This window comes from Podarcis tiliguerta (genome assembly GCF_965153285.1).
Source record: "Podarcis tiliguerta genome assembly, chromosome: 1".
Lineage (NCBI taxonomy): Eukaryota > Metazoa > Chordata > Lepidosauria > Squamata > Lacertidae > Podarcis > Podarcis tiliguerta.
The window spans coordinates 45364444-45380672 of NC_139534.1; the positions used below are offsets into that span (position 1 = coordinate 45364444).

A 16229-nucleotide genomic window follows, 5' to 3' on the forward strand; every position below is an offset into this window, starting at 1 on the left:
CAAATGTACTGCATCCCCATTTACAGATGCATTCCCATGTTAGCTGTTTTCTACCATGGACAGCCCTGGAACCCTTTTTTGACTCCTCCTTCCAGTTGATTTTGTGTGTGCTTTTCAGTTTTCTTTACAATAAATGAAATTAAAACACACACCATATTTGTTTATTGTGGGGAACAACATATTGTTAATTGGTGTTGGTCTTTGTTACTTTGTGAGAACTTTGTAACTGCCAAGGACACCACCTGGTGGATAATTTTTTTTATCCTGTTTATGTCGTAGCTCAAAATAACTGTAAATGCATTCAGTGCGATGGACTATATGTGAAAAGTTTATATCATTTCCTGGACTACATGTGATAAGCTTGTATAATTTCCCAGGCTAAATCTGCTGGTTGAAGAATTGCTTGATAAAATGCCATGATGACCCATTGGCACTGGTCAGTAGGTAACTTTGCATGGTCTTGATGGTGACAGTTCCACATCTTCACATTATTAAGGGGTATCTGCAGTTAAGAAATTGAATAGCAACATGCAGGAGAAAAAGTGCATTTAAAAAATCAGATGTTCCACTAACTTCCAGCCTTACTGATTGCTTAACTAAATTTACAGTTTTCAGCTCTAGTTAAGAATGTTAGGCACTCCCCTTGATTTATTCTGTTGGAACGAAATATATGGTCCAGTGAATATTTGAAATTCTGAATGTTGACATTCGGAATGTAAATGTTGGATTTATTATTTTGTATAAAATACTTATGTACTGTCTTGTATCCTATTTGGATTTTAAGGAAGTGTAACACTCAAAATGTATATAATAATATGGACTGAAATAAAACAGAAAATAAAGCTCATTCAAAGCAGAAATAGAAATAACAACAATTTTAAAATGTCTGAATGAATCAACATGTTTTTTGCTTCGTGCAAAACAAAATGTAAATCAGGCACTCTCTTTAAGGAGGGCATTCTGTAACTAGAGTGCAACCGCTGAAAAAGTCTTCTCCTTTGTGACTGAGTAATATAGCTTAGATAAAGGCGACACCTGGAGAAGACCCTCAGCAGAAGATCTTAATTCATGGACAGGTTGGTATGGAAATAAGTGCTTCTTCAGGTGTTTGCCCCCCAAAATTGGGAGAAATAGCTACTTTTGGATATTCATGAAATTCATTTTGGGGAAAGTTCAGCTTTTATGTGTGATAAAATGTTAACCAAATTTTGCACACACACAGTGTGACACATGCACACTTAACACTCAAATGACACAACCAGGTTTATTTTTCCATGGGTGGTATTTGACTCTTTCTAAAGAGGCTGATGAACATTGCTTCTTCTAAATGCCTCTCATAGTGAATGCATCTGATAATGAGCCCTGCAAATGTCATGCTACAATAAATCTGTTAGTCTAGACAGCCGTTTGACAGTAGAATATGCTCTAATAATTTTGGCTCATGATTCTGCTTCTCAGAATTTCTCATTTCTGGCTTTAAAATTTCAAAAGTCAGAAAAAAGCTTTGTCTGGGTAGCTGCCTGCTGGAGCAGCATTGCTAGTTTTAACAGCTTGATGCACCCAATAGTTTCTTTTCTTTTTCTTCAGGTTTTTGCCATTTGGCTCAAAACAGTTTGTATGTGTTTAACAGATATGGCTTTAGAAAATACTTTCCACTGGCTTATGAAGTGTTCTGCATTTCTTCCAGATAAAGTCACCTTCTGTGTTTGTTTCTCTCCCCCCCCCCTTCTCACTCTTCCCACACCACCCCCAATCTTTCTGCACCCAATCTTTCTAGGTCAGAGGCATCCCAGAACCCCAAGTCACATGGTACAAGAATGGGCAACTTCTGACAGAGGGAGAGCGCTGTGTAGTGGACCGTAGCATTCGAGGGCTTTTCAGCTTAATTATAAAAGGGGTGCAGGAGGAAGATGGTGGGCCATACACCTGTGAGGCCCGGAATGCTGGTGGCGTTCGTCAGGTGACAGTAGAATTAACAGTGGAAGGTAAGGGTCTTTCCATTCTGTTGCATGTTATGTATAGCATGCTTTACCCTGGTAGCAAATGAACGGAGAAGTAGATTGAAAATACAGTGGTACCTCGTGTTACATACGCTTCAGGTTACATACATTTCAGGTTACAGACTCTGCTAACCCAGAAATATTACCTCGGGTTAAGAACTTTGCTTCAGGATGAGAACAGAAATTGTGCTCTGGCGGCGCGGCGGCAGCAGGACGCTCCATTAGCTAAAGTGGTGCTTCAGGTTAAGAACGGACCTCTGGAACAAATTAAGTACTGAACCCGAGGTACCACTGTAAGCAGGAAAAGCTTATAAAAATGATAAGGCTTTTAGTAAGGCAGAAAATGAAACGCTGGCTATTGCTATGCCTTCCCACCCAAGGAGAAGGAGAACATAGGCACCAAAGCTAAAGTCATTTCCACATTGATAGGACAGTGGTACCTCCGGTTAAGTACTTAATTCGTTCCGGAGGTCCGTTCTTAACCTGAAACTGTTCTTAACCTGGAGCACCACTTTAGCTAATGGGGCCTCCTGCTGCTGCTGCGCTGCTGAAGCACAATTTCTGTTCTCATCCTGAAGCAAAGTTCTTAACCCGAGGTAATATTTCTGGGTTAGTGGAGTCGTAACCTGAAGTGTATGTAACCTTAAGCATATGCAACCCGAGGTACCACTGTAGCAGCTCTCTGCAACGGCTGCCACTAAGAACAGTGCTTGTGGAATGTTGGGGATCCACTTTAAGACTATGTTTAGCTGCTGTGAATGCAGATGACCCCAGTTCCTGATGGTGTGGCCTTCTGTTGAGTAGCAGGTCTGGATGATTGGCTTGATCCTCTTCCTCCTCCAGTCTGGCCTGTTTCAGCAGTATCTGTTTTGCTTTTCTTTGCAAATATTTATAACACTAATACTGAGGTTTCTGTACGTGTTTTGTGTGTGGCTTATTTGTGTAATAAATCATCCAGATGCAGCACCTTAGAGTGTTCAAAATGGTTCATGCTGATTATCTCAGTAATTCTTAACAATAACCCTATCAGGTAGGTCAGTGCTACTATTGTGATATTATCATGATATTTTCAGGTCTTCTTGAGGGGGCAATGAGGGGAAGTGTGGGCATATGCTAGCTATCATTGGCTCCTCCACTGCATACCTGTGATAAGCTTGCAAGCCTTTGCGCATTGGAGGGCGAATGCTTTACTCATGGAGGCTCTCCACGTAATTTAGAACCCCGGAGATACTATAGAGAATGCAGAACTAACTGGTGCATCTCTGCTCTGCCCCACATCAGGTGATAAGGAGGCCTGGGTAAGGCTGTAGTGGCTTGCCTATGGCTTCCTGGTGAGATCACCTAGTGCAGGTAAGATTTGAGCTGGAGACATTCACAGCTCATTATTTACCACTGTGCTTTTTTATTTATTTTGTGCTTGAATAAGAAGATATTATTATTTATGGAAGCTATTTTTGCTCAGGCTTCCTAGGTCAGTTCATACTACAGTACTGTTCTGCCAAAAAGGGGGGGGGGGTATTCACCATATAGTTATGTTGGCTTGGGATAATCCTGCCCATGTCCAGTAGATGGTGCTAAACATACAGTTAATAATACATTCCTCATATCTTGACTCTTGTATAAAACAGTTTTCTTGTCTTTATGGAGAGAAATAAAAGGTAACAAATTTAGATAGGTGAGCTTAAATCCAAATGGACTACTTTTGGAAGTAAATATAAATGCACTATTGAAAAGTAATTAGTAATTTTAAAAATGGCGAAGGACATATCACAGCTTGGTAAAGTTATCTCTTTGTATATGTGGAGAAATGTTAGTGAAGAGTAAGATAGCTTTTTGTTTTTCTATATGGGACTCAGTTTTGGACTCCTGTTTCGTTGGTTGAAAAGCACACCACACCAAATGGCTCATCCGTTACTACTGGGATCCAAGGCGTTGTGGCTTCTCCACCTCTAGAGTATAAACATATAATATATATAAACAGCAAATATATAAACAGCAAAACACACATATACGCAAGACATGGAACTTAAATGCTTCCCCCATTTGCCGCAGAGGGAAAACATATATTTATTTTTTGCCATCTTGTATCACATATTTTACTAGAAATTGATGGAAGGATGGCTTTTTAAGTTCTAATTTTCTATAGCCAGCGTCCCTAAATCTGAAAGAAATTGCAGCCCTGATTAGTATTTTTATTGTATTTCTTTCCTTCTGTTTTCTGCTTCCAGGGTCTGTTTTGAAGAAGTACAGTCTGCCTTCTGGTGCCAAAAGTTCTGGGTAAGAATTCCAGTGGTTTTCACATTTCTAGAGTGGAAGAATACTGATAGCTTTTGGAATATGCACACATTTTGAAATACTGCCCCCTCCACGCTTTCTTGAGCAACATTGACCCTTGCTATTAGCAATATCAATTTTGCTCAAAACATTCCTTGCAACTAGGACAGACTTAGAGAAAATTGCAGTGCATTTACCAGCCGCTTGAGGCTTCTCAGCTAACTGATTGTCCCTTTTGTTCTCTCTTTCCACCTGTCTACCTTTAAGGCCAACTAGATACCAGCTGAAATGTATAAATGCATGTCATGTACCTTTTAAAAATGTAAATAGTAGTGTGTGGTTGCGGAGGTGGGGGGGAGGGGGGCAGGCAATAGCATCATGTCTCTCCGCAAACTGCTGTGGGCATGAGAGGAATTTTTGTGTGTGTGTGTGTGTGCCAGCGAACACTTTCCTCCTGTGGCTAATAGCAGTTTCAGGGTGATTTTTCCCATTTTTCCCACATGATGTGCTCCTGAGCAATGTATTAAGTGTATTGTCTAGTTTGGTCCATGAATTCATTCCTATATCACTGGGGAATGCTGAGTCTAAGTAGCCCACTATTCTTTTCTTTTTTCAAGTTAAAAGTGAAGGCAAGGCAAGTGAGGCTCAAAGCAATTGTTTTTCAACTCATGCGATTTCTGAGACCATCTATATTTCTAGTTGCCTACAAAAATCTTCACCATGACCTTATTTTATTCAGAATTATCACGTTGCCCCCAAATTGTCGTCTTTACATTGATGTGACTTCTCTTTGGGCTGAGGCCATATGTGGTTTTTCTTAGTGTTCTGATACGTTGTGGAAGCAGAAAGAGATGGGCACAACTTGTTGGCTTATGGGTAAGCTGTTGTGTGAAATGCACATGGCCCAAGAACGTTTGTTTCGTTTGCTTGCCTGAAAATCACAGCTTCAACTTCATCACCCTTGGTTATCTCCTGCTAATGCGTGGTTGTGTATTTGCTGTTGAAATAGGCCTTGTCCATAGTAATTTGCATGGGTTTGGGTCATGCTATAGTATTGGCTCATATTTCAAGGCTGTTTATGAATGAGAGCGGCCAGCTCAGTTGACATGGTATTGATGATTTCATCACTGAAGTAGCTTGTTCCTTGAGTATGAGCAGAGATGGGCCAACACTATAAAGATGTTTTAATGCTGGTCATTTAACTCTACACCTTAAATGTAGCAGCAGGCGGCTGGAAGGCCACTTCCAGCTTTTGATTTAGAGTTGCTTTTGTAAACATGTTTATGGCTGAATTTTCAGAATTGCAGGTTCTATGAATTTTCATTCTTAAATCTTGGGGGGCTGGGGCGGAATTTAAAAGATTATGGTGTAAAACAAACCTCGGTCATCAACTAGGTGTCCTCAAATCACACGATTCTTCACCTTGTAATTTTTTTTTAAAAAAGAGGGTGTCTCTTGGCTTTTAAGATTTGGAGGGATTACTAGTAGATCACTTGGCTGCACCAGTTGACTGGGTCACTCTGTAGGCAAAAGGGGGACATATCCCACATTTCTGATGTGCCAGGATTTCAAATTGATTCCAAAATCCAGCCAAACCAAAGAGTGAAAGAGGCATGGCACCTGCCATTGCTACAGAATAAATTCCATGTACGCCTGCACCATAACTTGCCATTGAACTCCTTTGTAGGTGCCTATGTTAAATTTTTACAGAAAGTATGCATGCAAGCTTTGCTGCTGCATAGAACTTCCATTGTGGTTCTTGATGCTGAAGGACTGGCCCATCTCTGTTCTAAATGCACTTGTTTATATGCTCTACAAAACAATGATTGGATTTTCAGCAAAACTATGTCTGACTTGGGCCCCTTGTAAAGAGTATGACTGCCTGCTTTTGGATGAATTGGCCAGAGGCATCCAAATTGTTACAGTTAAGTTAGGGTACTATTTATTAGAGAGTTAGAGGGTCTGTATTAGTTCCTTTACTTCCTATTTTATTCTAAACAAAGTTGGGTAGTTTCTTAGATAACTGAAGGAGAATGTTGAGAAGATCACCCAGTTCTGCTGGAGGATTGTTACAGAAGATATATAGTTTTATCAGATTTTGGATAGTGGTGATTCTGCTACATAGTGGAATATTCATGGACATCTGTCCAGTAAGAGAACTTCTATTGTATGTGGCAATTAGACTGTTCATTGTTACTTATGAACAACCAGAGCTGTCAAAGAGCATGCTTGTATGTGTTGTGTGCATATTAAATGAAGGCATCTGGCAAAATGGTGTTCCATTTTGGGAGGAACCTATGGCAATGATCATTATGTAAGCAGCTACCCTGCATTCCTTTTTTAAGGGCACTCGTGACCTATCAATCAGTATTGTTCCATACTTTTCCATATATCCAGTTGTTTACTTTATATTTTGTACGTAGGTATGGATAAAGTGCAAAATGCAATTTCTGATTGTGTCTGGTCTGAAGGGAATTAATATACAAAATGTGGTATATGTTCCTTTCAAGTACTCTGAAGGGGTGGCTGGCAAAGGTCAAGCCTCTGCTTCCTAGTATTTTCCTATGACATATGCCCTCTTCAAACTTGATGAGCGGTACATGCATTATGTAACTGTACCTTAGAATTTTTTAAAAAGTGCAAATAGGTTCTCAAAAAGGACACCATATTGTCTACCGCAGGGGTGGGGAACAAGTGCCCCTGCAGCTGTTGTTGAACTCAACTCCCACCATCCTCAGCCATCATGGCCAATGCTTAGAAATGATGGAAATTGTAGTTTAACAACATTGGGAGCCACAGGTTCCCTACCCCAGTCTACTGCCTTCATTGTTTTAATCACCTGAACACTGTTCCTAAAACACATTTAAGTAACATTCTCTTTAAATATAGCTATATTAAATACTGCGCTCTGATAATATTGTTTCCTTTCCAGTGCTAGAGTTACTGTTCCATCGGTAGAGCAACGACCAAGCATCTGGGGCGAATGCCCACCCAAGTTTGCTACAAAACCCAATCGGGTCATAGTGCGAGAGGGACAGACTGGTAAATTCTCCTGTAAGATAACAGGACGACCTCAGCCTCAAGTCACTTGGTTTAAGGTACAATTACCTGAGAGGATTTCCAAATTCACCTCTCCTAAAGGGAATGAAACCCAAAGCCTTGTTTATTTGAACTTGTGTACAGTGGTGCCCCGCAAGACGAATGCCACGCAAGACGGAAAACCCACAAGACGAAAGGGTTTTCCGTTTGCAGAGGCGCTTCGCAAGACGAATTTCCCTATGGGCTTGCTTCGCAAGACGAAAATTGACGAAAATTTTTGAGGTTTTTTTCCGCTCCAAAACCCCTTTTTCTGAAGCGCTAAGCTGCTAAAAGCCTTTTAGCAGCTAAACCGCTAATCCCTTAAGCCTTTAATAGGCATTAATAGCCCTTAAACTGCCAATAGCGCTAATCCGCTAATGGGCTTGCTTCGCAAGACGAAAAAAACGCAAGCTGAAAAGACTCGCGGAACGGATTCTTTTTGTCTTGCGAGGCACCACTGTATTTTGAAGTATCTTTAGCCACAGTTTTTCTTGGCCAGATTTTTTAAAGTTTTCAACCTGACCATGAAAACTTAGTTTCCTCAATCTTATTCCCCTGTGAGAATAAATTATGGGGATACATGTCAGAGCACTCCCATGATAAATTATTCAAGTAAGCACACTGAAAGACATGGAAAACTTGCAGTGGAAGTATGTTCTGTAACTTTGTACACAAAATTAAGTTGAGATATATTGGGGAAAGTATTGCAATAACATTTTAATTAACCATAAATTTATAAACCTTTACATACTGAGAACTCAGAAATGGCAACTATACTGCAAAATACATGACGGAATTCAACATTGCAATCTTTCAGTCAGTGCAAGCCTTTTTGCTTGCCACACGGAACAATTTCACATCTCCCCTTGTGTGTTGTTCTGTGAGTTCCTCTGACCTTCCAGAGAAGATTTGGGGGAGGACGGGGGGGGGGGGAGCCCCATTGTGCTAGTGGGAGTCCTTGTGCTGGCTTCTGCTAGCATACCTGGTTAGTTGAATCCAGACCATTGTAATTGAGACTGAATTTAGTTTGCAAACTATTTTGCAAGGGCTAGGTTTTCAGGCTGTGGCAAATATTTCTTTTGACTGAAGAATTCACAAAGTTTTGGCTTTGGGTTATGGCAACTGAGCCTTAAAATGTCCATATTCTGAGTGTGTCTTAACCGTGGTGTAAATCAGATTATCTGGAATGCCTGAGGTCTGGTCGCTTGGGAGTATTTTAGTAGTATATAAACATGCCACAGAGAGCAGTGGGCTGAATTGTAAAAGCAGAAAAATAGCAAAGGATGAGGTGTTAATCTGCCAGGCATTGATTCCCAGCCCCTCTACCATTAATGAATGTATCTGTACACCTTTGGTATTTTTCATGATGCATGCAGGGTGAAATTCAGGTGCAGAAAAGTGATCGTTTCAACATGTTTGAGAAAGCAGGCATCCAGTTTTTGGAGATCCAGAACGCTCAGCTGGTCGATGCTGGAATTTACACTTGCACTGTGATGAATAGTGCTGGGAAGGCTTCTGTGTCTGCAGAGCTCATGGTTCAAGGTATGGTTAAAATAGACTAAAAGGGAAAGAATGCAGGCATGCCAGCTAAAAGTTTTCCGAGAGTTGAGCCAATTCCTCCCCATCAGTCCTCTTCTCCCCCCTCCTCCTCCTCCTGCTTTCTTGAATGACATTTAAAACGAGGTCCACACTTGCAGTTCAGCATTTAGATTTTTTAGAAAAGCCTTGTATTTTAATCTAGCGGAAATGAGCTGCTGAAAGATCCAGCATGTTTATTCTTCATTTATTCATCTTGGAAATCCTGAATGCACTTAATTACAGCAAGTGAAAATTATATTTATTTTAATTGAAATTTTGGCCCCATGTGTGTGTTTCTTTCTTTCCCCCACCTCTAAATAAACTGGAAAGCTAAAAAAGCATGTTATTTTCTAGAAGCTTTACTAGCTTCTCAGACCTGAGAATTGATAGCTTTAGTGAAGGTATAGAGGGAGGAGGGGGAGGTTTCTATTCTGCAGTTCTCAAAGGACTTCCCAGGCAGCATGCATGCTTCTCACCATTTTTATCCTCACAATGATTAGCTTCAATAACGAGTGGGGATGTGAACCCAAGTCCTTTCTAACACTCTTAACCATTATGCTACCATTAACCCCACGTGTTTAACAGGTGGCTGTGGGGAAAAGTACAACTGGAGAATGATCTTCTGCATGTTGTAATTCTGCCTGGTGTTCTGCCTTCTGGCTGTATGAGAATTTGGGTCCAGGTATTACCAGCCCATTTCCAATACTTCCATTCACTACACAACTCTGAAACTGGTGTCTGTGTGTTCAGCTACCCTGGCTATCTTTCTCTTCTATTTCTAAATACGGGTTGGCTTCCCACTTTCAGAGGGTTGTTGTTAGAGTCATTCAGACGCCCTAGACTTTGATTACAAAGAGAGCATTATATATTTAGCATACTTGTCTTTATCAACTCATTTTACAACTTCAAGCCCTCATTTGTAGTCCTTTTCATTACCCCACAGAATCAGATAATAACATAAACTGTTACACAATTGGAATTATTGTTATTTTAAGCAAAACCATGTAGACCTCTTGTATAGATAAGCTCTTTCCAAGCTCCCCCCCCCCCCCCCCGCAACCTTATTTTTCCACTGGGAAGAGGAGTAAATGGCCTCTTAAGTTGATTGGATCATAAAGTGCTGCTTCATCTGTAGCGACAGCTGAGTGTTTTCAAAGCTTCTCTAGATTATCTGATCATCTTTCAGCTATAGTGAAATTCTCTTGTTCTTTCTTCCTCTCTCTCTCTCTACAAAAAAATAATTCCACAGTAATACTTTTTTCTAGACTGGGATGCACCCAAAGATGCTGTAGGTCTTTTTGGATCTGGGACATTTGAAGAAATTCCCCCCTCCTCCCATTATGTAGTGTTGTTGTTGTTGTTGTCTAGTAAATTTATTTGCTGTTTACCACATAAAATGTCTCAAAGTGAATTACAGTTGTAATAAACATGCAGATACAAAGGTTTTAAACAATATAAAAAGAATTAAGCAACATTATTTACTAAAAGTACTCCTGCCCTCCCCTCCCCTACTAAAAGGTGAACACTAAAACAGGCTAGGGTACCATAATGCCATATGATCCCAATTAAGAATCAATGCCTGGATAAACTTTAATGCCTTTACCTGGCACCCAAATGTTGGTAATGATGGCACCAGGCACACTTCCCTAGGGAGAGCATTCCATAGCTGGGGAGCCACTACTGAAAAGGCCTCTTCTCGTGTTGCCTTCCTTCGCTCTGTTTCTGAGTTCCTGTTTATTCCCTTGACGAATATTGAATTAAATCATGGAGGATCAGAAAACCTATTAAACTCACCACCACTTGTGGTTGTATTCTGGGAATGTCAGATTATGCTCCATTATCCCTTAGCTTAGATGCTTTAGAATTACGGTATACAGCTGCCTAAGGTACACACACTTTCTGTGGATATTTTATATATTTATTGCATTGATAAACCTACCTTTTCTCCATGGTTCTCCCCTCTCTTCATTGAATCTGCACAGCAACCCTGTGAGGTCACAGTTAGGCTGAGAGGCAGTGACTGGCCAAGGTCACCCAGTGAGTTTCAATACTGAGTAGGGATTTGAACCCTGGTCTCTGAGGTCTAACCACTACACCACACTGTCCCTGATCCCAACTGAGCACTGTAATTTAATGGGGGGGGGCCTTTTGTTCTTGTATACCCAAAACTTGTTGTGTGAGGTTTGCAGCATGAGGCAGAAAGGCCTAGGTAAGCGGTTGGTCAGGTTTTCCTGAGGGCACACCCAGCAGTAGCCTTTTGCTTTCTGGAGCACAGGATTTAAAATGTGACCTGGTTTCAAAATGGTTCGTGGTTATTCAACATCACCTATATAATCTTGTCTCTGAATTTTCTGGAAAACACAGTTGCAACCAAGGCCAGTCCCAAGTTTGAGTGGAGGGCCCCCTTCTCTGTCAGTAGGCCCTGCTGGGCTTAGCTGGCTACAGTGGCAGCACTGCAAGCAGTGGGCCTAGTTTCATCATTTAACTGTCCCACAGTGCCCCAGAGCAATGTGGGCACAGGGGGAAATGACAAATGTGGCTAGATCCTGTCACCTGGTGGTACAGAACAGAAAATGAAATTAAGAGGGTAGAGTGCAGGCATATGCTGTGGGCTCAAGTAGCGCCCTGAGGAGGTCAGATGCTGATGCTGATCCTAGCCAGAGCAGCAGGAAAAGATGAATCCCTGCTTAGGTCTTGTGGTCTGAAGGCAGGATACCAGTCAAGTAAGTGACAATTAATTAAAATGTGAAACAGAAAGAAGCCAGTACAGAGGTACAGCTTCATCCCTGTTTGAGGTAGGGATGAAAACACCAAAATATTCATATTGTGACCATAAAAGGCCTTGAATCGTGATCATGTTAGAAGCAGTGAGTTTGTGCTTTTCAAATCTAATCAAAACCAAGAAGGCAATCCATGGCCACAGGGGATAAAACTTGAGGATGGAAGTCAGCACTCAAGCAAAGGGCAGTATACAGCTCCATAGCACAGTACAGGCATAAACCTACACCAGCGCATATGAAATGACATTCCTCCTCTCAATAGTTAATGTTGCACATAGCTTCATTTCTGCAAAGGTCCACTGCAGTGGGGGTGGGATGTTTCTCAGCAATTTTTCTAAGTTTCAGTTGGTGATCTCTTGCTGAGTCAAGGATAATTGCGTTTGTGATATTGTATGCAATTTGGATATGGCTGTCTTTCAAAACCTCATTTTAAATATGCCCAGAAACCATTTTCCGCAACTATTTAAAAACTGAAGAAGGAAAAAAGACTTAGTTTGGGATGGTAATAAATCCCACCAGTATTTAAATTGAACACTTGGCTTCTAGATGAGGAAGAGATGTTTTCTTTTTTTCTACATCACTGTGCACTCATTCTGGAAATAGAACAGGAGAGGCGCTGAAGATATCTCCATTCTGATTGTTATGAGCCCTGAGGAAATGCCTTGGAGAAGCTGGTCAAACCAGGACGAGGGGTGGGATGAGCTCAAGCAGTTAGAGGATGATGATCCTAGGAGGGGGTGGGGTGGGGGAGACCCAGTGAGCCTGGATAGGCTGTGTCAGGACCTGCAAGGTATCAGAGTAGTCAAGGGAGGTCATGGCAGGTGGTGAGTCTGAGGATTGACCTGTCACCAGGCTGGCCCACAACAGCTCAACCTGAAGCCCCTTCTCTGCCTCCTGCATTGCTGAGCTTTCCTCTCTACTTCCAAGCTTTCAGAGGTGACATCAGGTGACAAGTCTGGATCCTAGCCAGGACTGTCTCCACCGCCACAAGAGGTGCCCAGCCCATAAGAAGGACGTTTCATTTGCTTGCCAAGCCTAAATATGCTTTCTCACCCTTTATAATGGGAACCCAGAAGGGTGTGTCAACTGTTGGATCAATGTTATAGCTTGCTTAGCTATGACTTATACTTGCGGTGCCTTTAATGCTTCTCTTGCCCTTTGTATGGAATTCCCTTTGTAAATTAATAATAATTTATGATTTTCAGTTATATAGATTTCAATTGTTTCAGTCATTTTAACATTTAACTTCCTCCTCTTTCTGCAGTTCCTTAAATTTATTTCCTGCATATTCTAAATAAACTTATTATTTTATTCGTCTACTTTAATTATATACTCTTATGAAACTGCAGGTTATTACAATAATCCTGCCAATGTCCTCAGCCCTGAAATAAATCATTTGTATATGGCCTTTCTGAAAGTCTCAGTCTAACAATGGTTTAATCTCCAGGGGCTTTTTTCTTCCCAGTCCCAGAAATAATTTGGTTGTGGTCACCTTATCATTTAAGCTAGGCAGGCAAATATTTGTGTGGCTGGAAGTGAATTGTGTTTTGCTGACTCAGGGACAAGTGAATATAATGTAGGGCCACCATGAATTCTCAGTAATATCAGATCTTCTGTCTTGAAAACAAACTGTAACATATCCTCTCCTTAACATTCCAATATCATATTTTTATAATATCTTTTAATGCTTCATCATTTCAGGTTCTATTAAGAAAGACGTGCACACTCATCCTCCTTGGTATGTTGTTCAACTCCCTCTACCCACATTTTGATTTTATCCTTTTAAGAAAATAAACAGTAACCTATCTTTGTATGCCACAAGTCTTTTGCATTGTTGAGTCCATATAGCCTAAAAATGGTTTGCAAATTCCATAGGATCCCTCTTCTAATCTGGATATTCCACATGTGAGGAAGAGAATTTGGAGATAAATGCTTAATGGGGCTTCTGCTTCGATTTGTGTAGGTTCCTTATGCAATGTAGAATCCTGATTTTCCAAGGTTCTGAGTCTCATGTGGGGACCCAACCTAAGTACAGGAGGCTCCCTTCTTCAGACAATCACCCTTCATGGAGGGTGATGGAAGGAGGGGTGGAACTAGCATGCTCCTCCCCACAGTCCTCACCTCTCAGGTGGACTATCCTATACTAGAAGAATGCCTGAATAAGGCTAGGATTTTCTATGGTGGGCTTCCTGACTCCTTGTGGATGCAGGTCATATAAGAAGTTTAGTGGAACCACAAGGGGTAGGGCTCTTTGGGTGGAATTTGCTCTGCCTGGCCTCCCTGCATCTGCCTGAATGTGTTTTGATATGAAATGCAAAGATACTGTGTTGGGTGCCCAGGGTTCAATCCCATGGATGCTACTCCCAAGGTAAGGAGAGCAGAGAGAAAAGCAGAGAAGCTCCCTTTGTTCCTGACCGCAGTGAGAGGGCTGGACTGTTTGTTGGAAGACTGACCAGCCACAGCTGCAGTATGATGTTGGAGGCCAAGGATCTGTTAGTAGCCATGAAGGCTTGGATTGTCAGTCTTCCAACAAGCAGCACCACAGTAAGTTGATGCCTCTTGGGGCCTGCAAGAGGCTGATAGCTCACTGTGAGTATATGGCACATACTTTAAAAGTCAGGGTAGCAGGGCTGATTAGGACTGTGGCTGTGCCTTTAATGGCAGCCGATAATAGGATAGAGGAGATTTGGGGTGCTGTTCCTCCCTTTCTGATCTATATATGAGGCCCTGAGACTTTAACAGTGGGGGTGTGAGTTATTACTAGCTGAGTGGTCAAAATGTACGGTTTAATAGTAGGCTTTTATTTGCTTCCCATTACCACAAACCCTCACACAATGGGCTCATCAAAGAACTGATTATTTCATAGTAGGTTCTTAATAAATAAATAAAAAGAATTAAAAACCCACAGCTTAGAATATTTTAAAACTCCATGAATCATCCATTTGGCCATGTGCTGTGAAGCTTATAATTATTATAGTTACTATTGATTACTGATAAAGTGCCTAAAATTGCAAGGTGCTGTGAAAAAATTACACCAGAAGGTGTACATTTTAAAGCATTTTAGTTACAGAAGAATAGCAGATAAATGGTGCAGCAAATCAAGTGCCTATTCAAGGTTTTATTTCATTAATGGATTTCTATGCCACCTTCAGCAAAAACCCCAGAGCTAAAACCAGTGACCCAAGGCACAAGAGGCTTATAAAGTTGCCTTTCACTGAGTCAGTCCTTTGGTCCACCCTTGTTCAGAGCTGTCTACTCTGACAGGCAGCTGCTCTCCAAAGTCTAGGGCAGGGGTAGACAGCATGGTGACCTTCAGACTACAAAATGCATCATACCTGACCATTGGCCATGCTGCCTGGGAGTGATTGGAGTTGGAGTCCATTAAATCTGGAGAATATCACACTGCCTATTCTGGTTTAAGACATAGGTCTCCATTTTGAAATCATTAAAGTGTAGGTGCTGAGGACTGAACCTTGGAACATTCTGCACTTTAAGTTATGGTTTCTCCTTATCCCTTGTAATGGATTAGCTGGTCTTGTAATAGATGGCCTATATCATTCATGTGGTAGGTGCAGGATTGCGTGCTTGAATGTTGTCCCTACACATAAAAGTAGCATGTCAGGAAGAAGGTTTGCACACTTTATATAGACTACAGCTCCTTCTTTTCTTTCTTTCTTTCTTTCTTTCTTTCTTTCTTTCTTTCTTTCTTTCTTGCACATAATACATATAGCCTGCTTTAAAAGAGATTAGTAAGCCATTTTAAAGAGATTTGAAGAAAGGCATGCAAACATGATGTGAATTGTTCTGTGTACTTAATAAACTCCCCCCCCCTCTCTCTAGCATGCCAACAAAATGCAGTACCTTTACAAAACCCACCATCACAACCAAAGCTATTGAAACGTCAGAGTTCAGAAAGGCCACTAGCAATGGAATTGCTAAAGAACTCAAATCCACTACCACAGAACTTTTGCTTGAACCCAAAGAAAGGCCAGCCGTAAAGAAAGAGATCCCTCTCACTTCATCCAAAGAAGCCAAACAGAATCAACTGGAAGAGGTGAAGGAACCCCATATAGAGCCGCGTAAAGAGGAAGGGAAAGGTTGCAGAGTCCTGCAAAAAACATCAAGCACCATAACTCTACAGTCTGTTAAAGTACAAACTGGACCAAAGGCACAAGTGAAGGCAGCTTCCTCTGGGCAGGAAGATGATGGGAAAAAGCCAAAGCAACCACACACAACAGGCTGGCAGGCTGCCCCATCTATCAGGCCAAGTGGTTTGAGGACTAAGGAATTAGATGACCGTGTTGGATTAAAGAAAAGCATAACTGATGTAAAGAGGGAGACTCAAGGGATCGCTCCCCAGTTTGAGTGTCACCCACAAAGCCAAGAAGCACTCGAAGGAGAAGTGGTTACATTCAGATGCAAAGGTAAATAGGAGAAAGGCTTTGCCCACAGTTGCAACAGCAGCATTAGGTGGTAAAATACTGAGGCTGGTAGAAGGATCTGTACAACTTTGCAATGC

The 16229-nt window shown here is 41.3% G+C and overlaps 1 protein-coding gene across 14 annotated transcripts in view; it reads left to right on the forward strand.

The window, feature by feature from the left end:
* MYLK (myosin light chain kinase) overlaps positions 1 to 16229 on the forward strand; it is a 191623-nt gene that overhangs the window by 70974 nt on the left and 104420 nt on the right. For 11 of the 14 annotated variants that reach the window (XM_083404939.1, XM_083404944.1, XM_083404931.1 and 8 more), the window contains 6 exons: positions 1778 to 1985; positions 4229 to 4277; positions 7207 to 7372; positions 8729 to 8894; positions 13412 to 13448; positions 15551 to 16134. In XM_083404939.1, the coding sequence (XP_083261065.1) occupies positions 1778 to 1985; positions 4229 to 4277; positions 7207 to 7372; positions 8729 to 8894; positions 13412 to 13448; positions 15551 to 16134 (1210 nt within the window). Of the gene's footprint in view, positions 1 to 1777; positions 1986 to 4228; positions 4278 to 7206; positions 7373 to 8728; positions 8895 to 10883; positions 10968 to 11105; positions 11140 to 11530; positions 11654 to 13411; positions 13449 to 15550; positions 16135 to 16229 lie in introns of those variants that run through there. The other 3 variants (XM_083404934.1, XM_083404933.1, XM_083404932.1) reach the window with 3 other exon arrangements.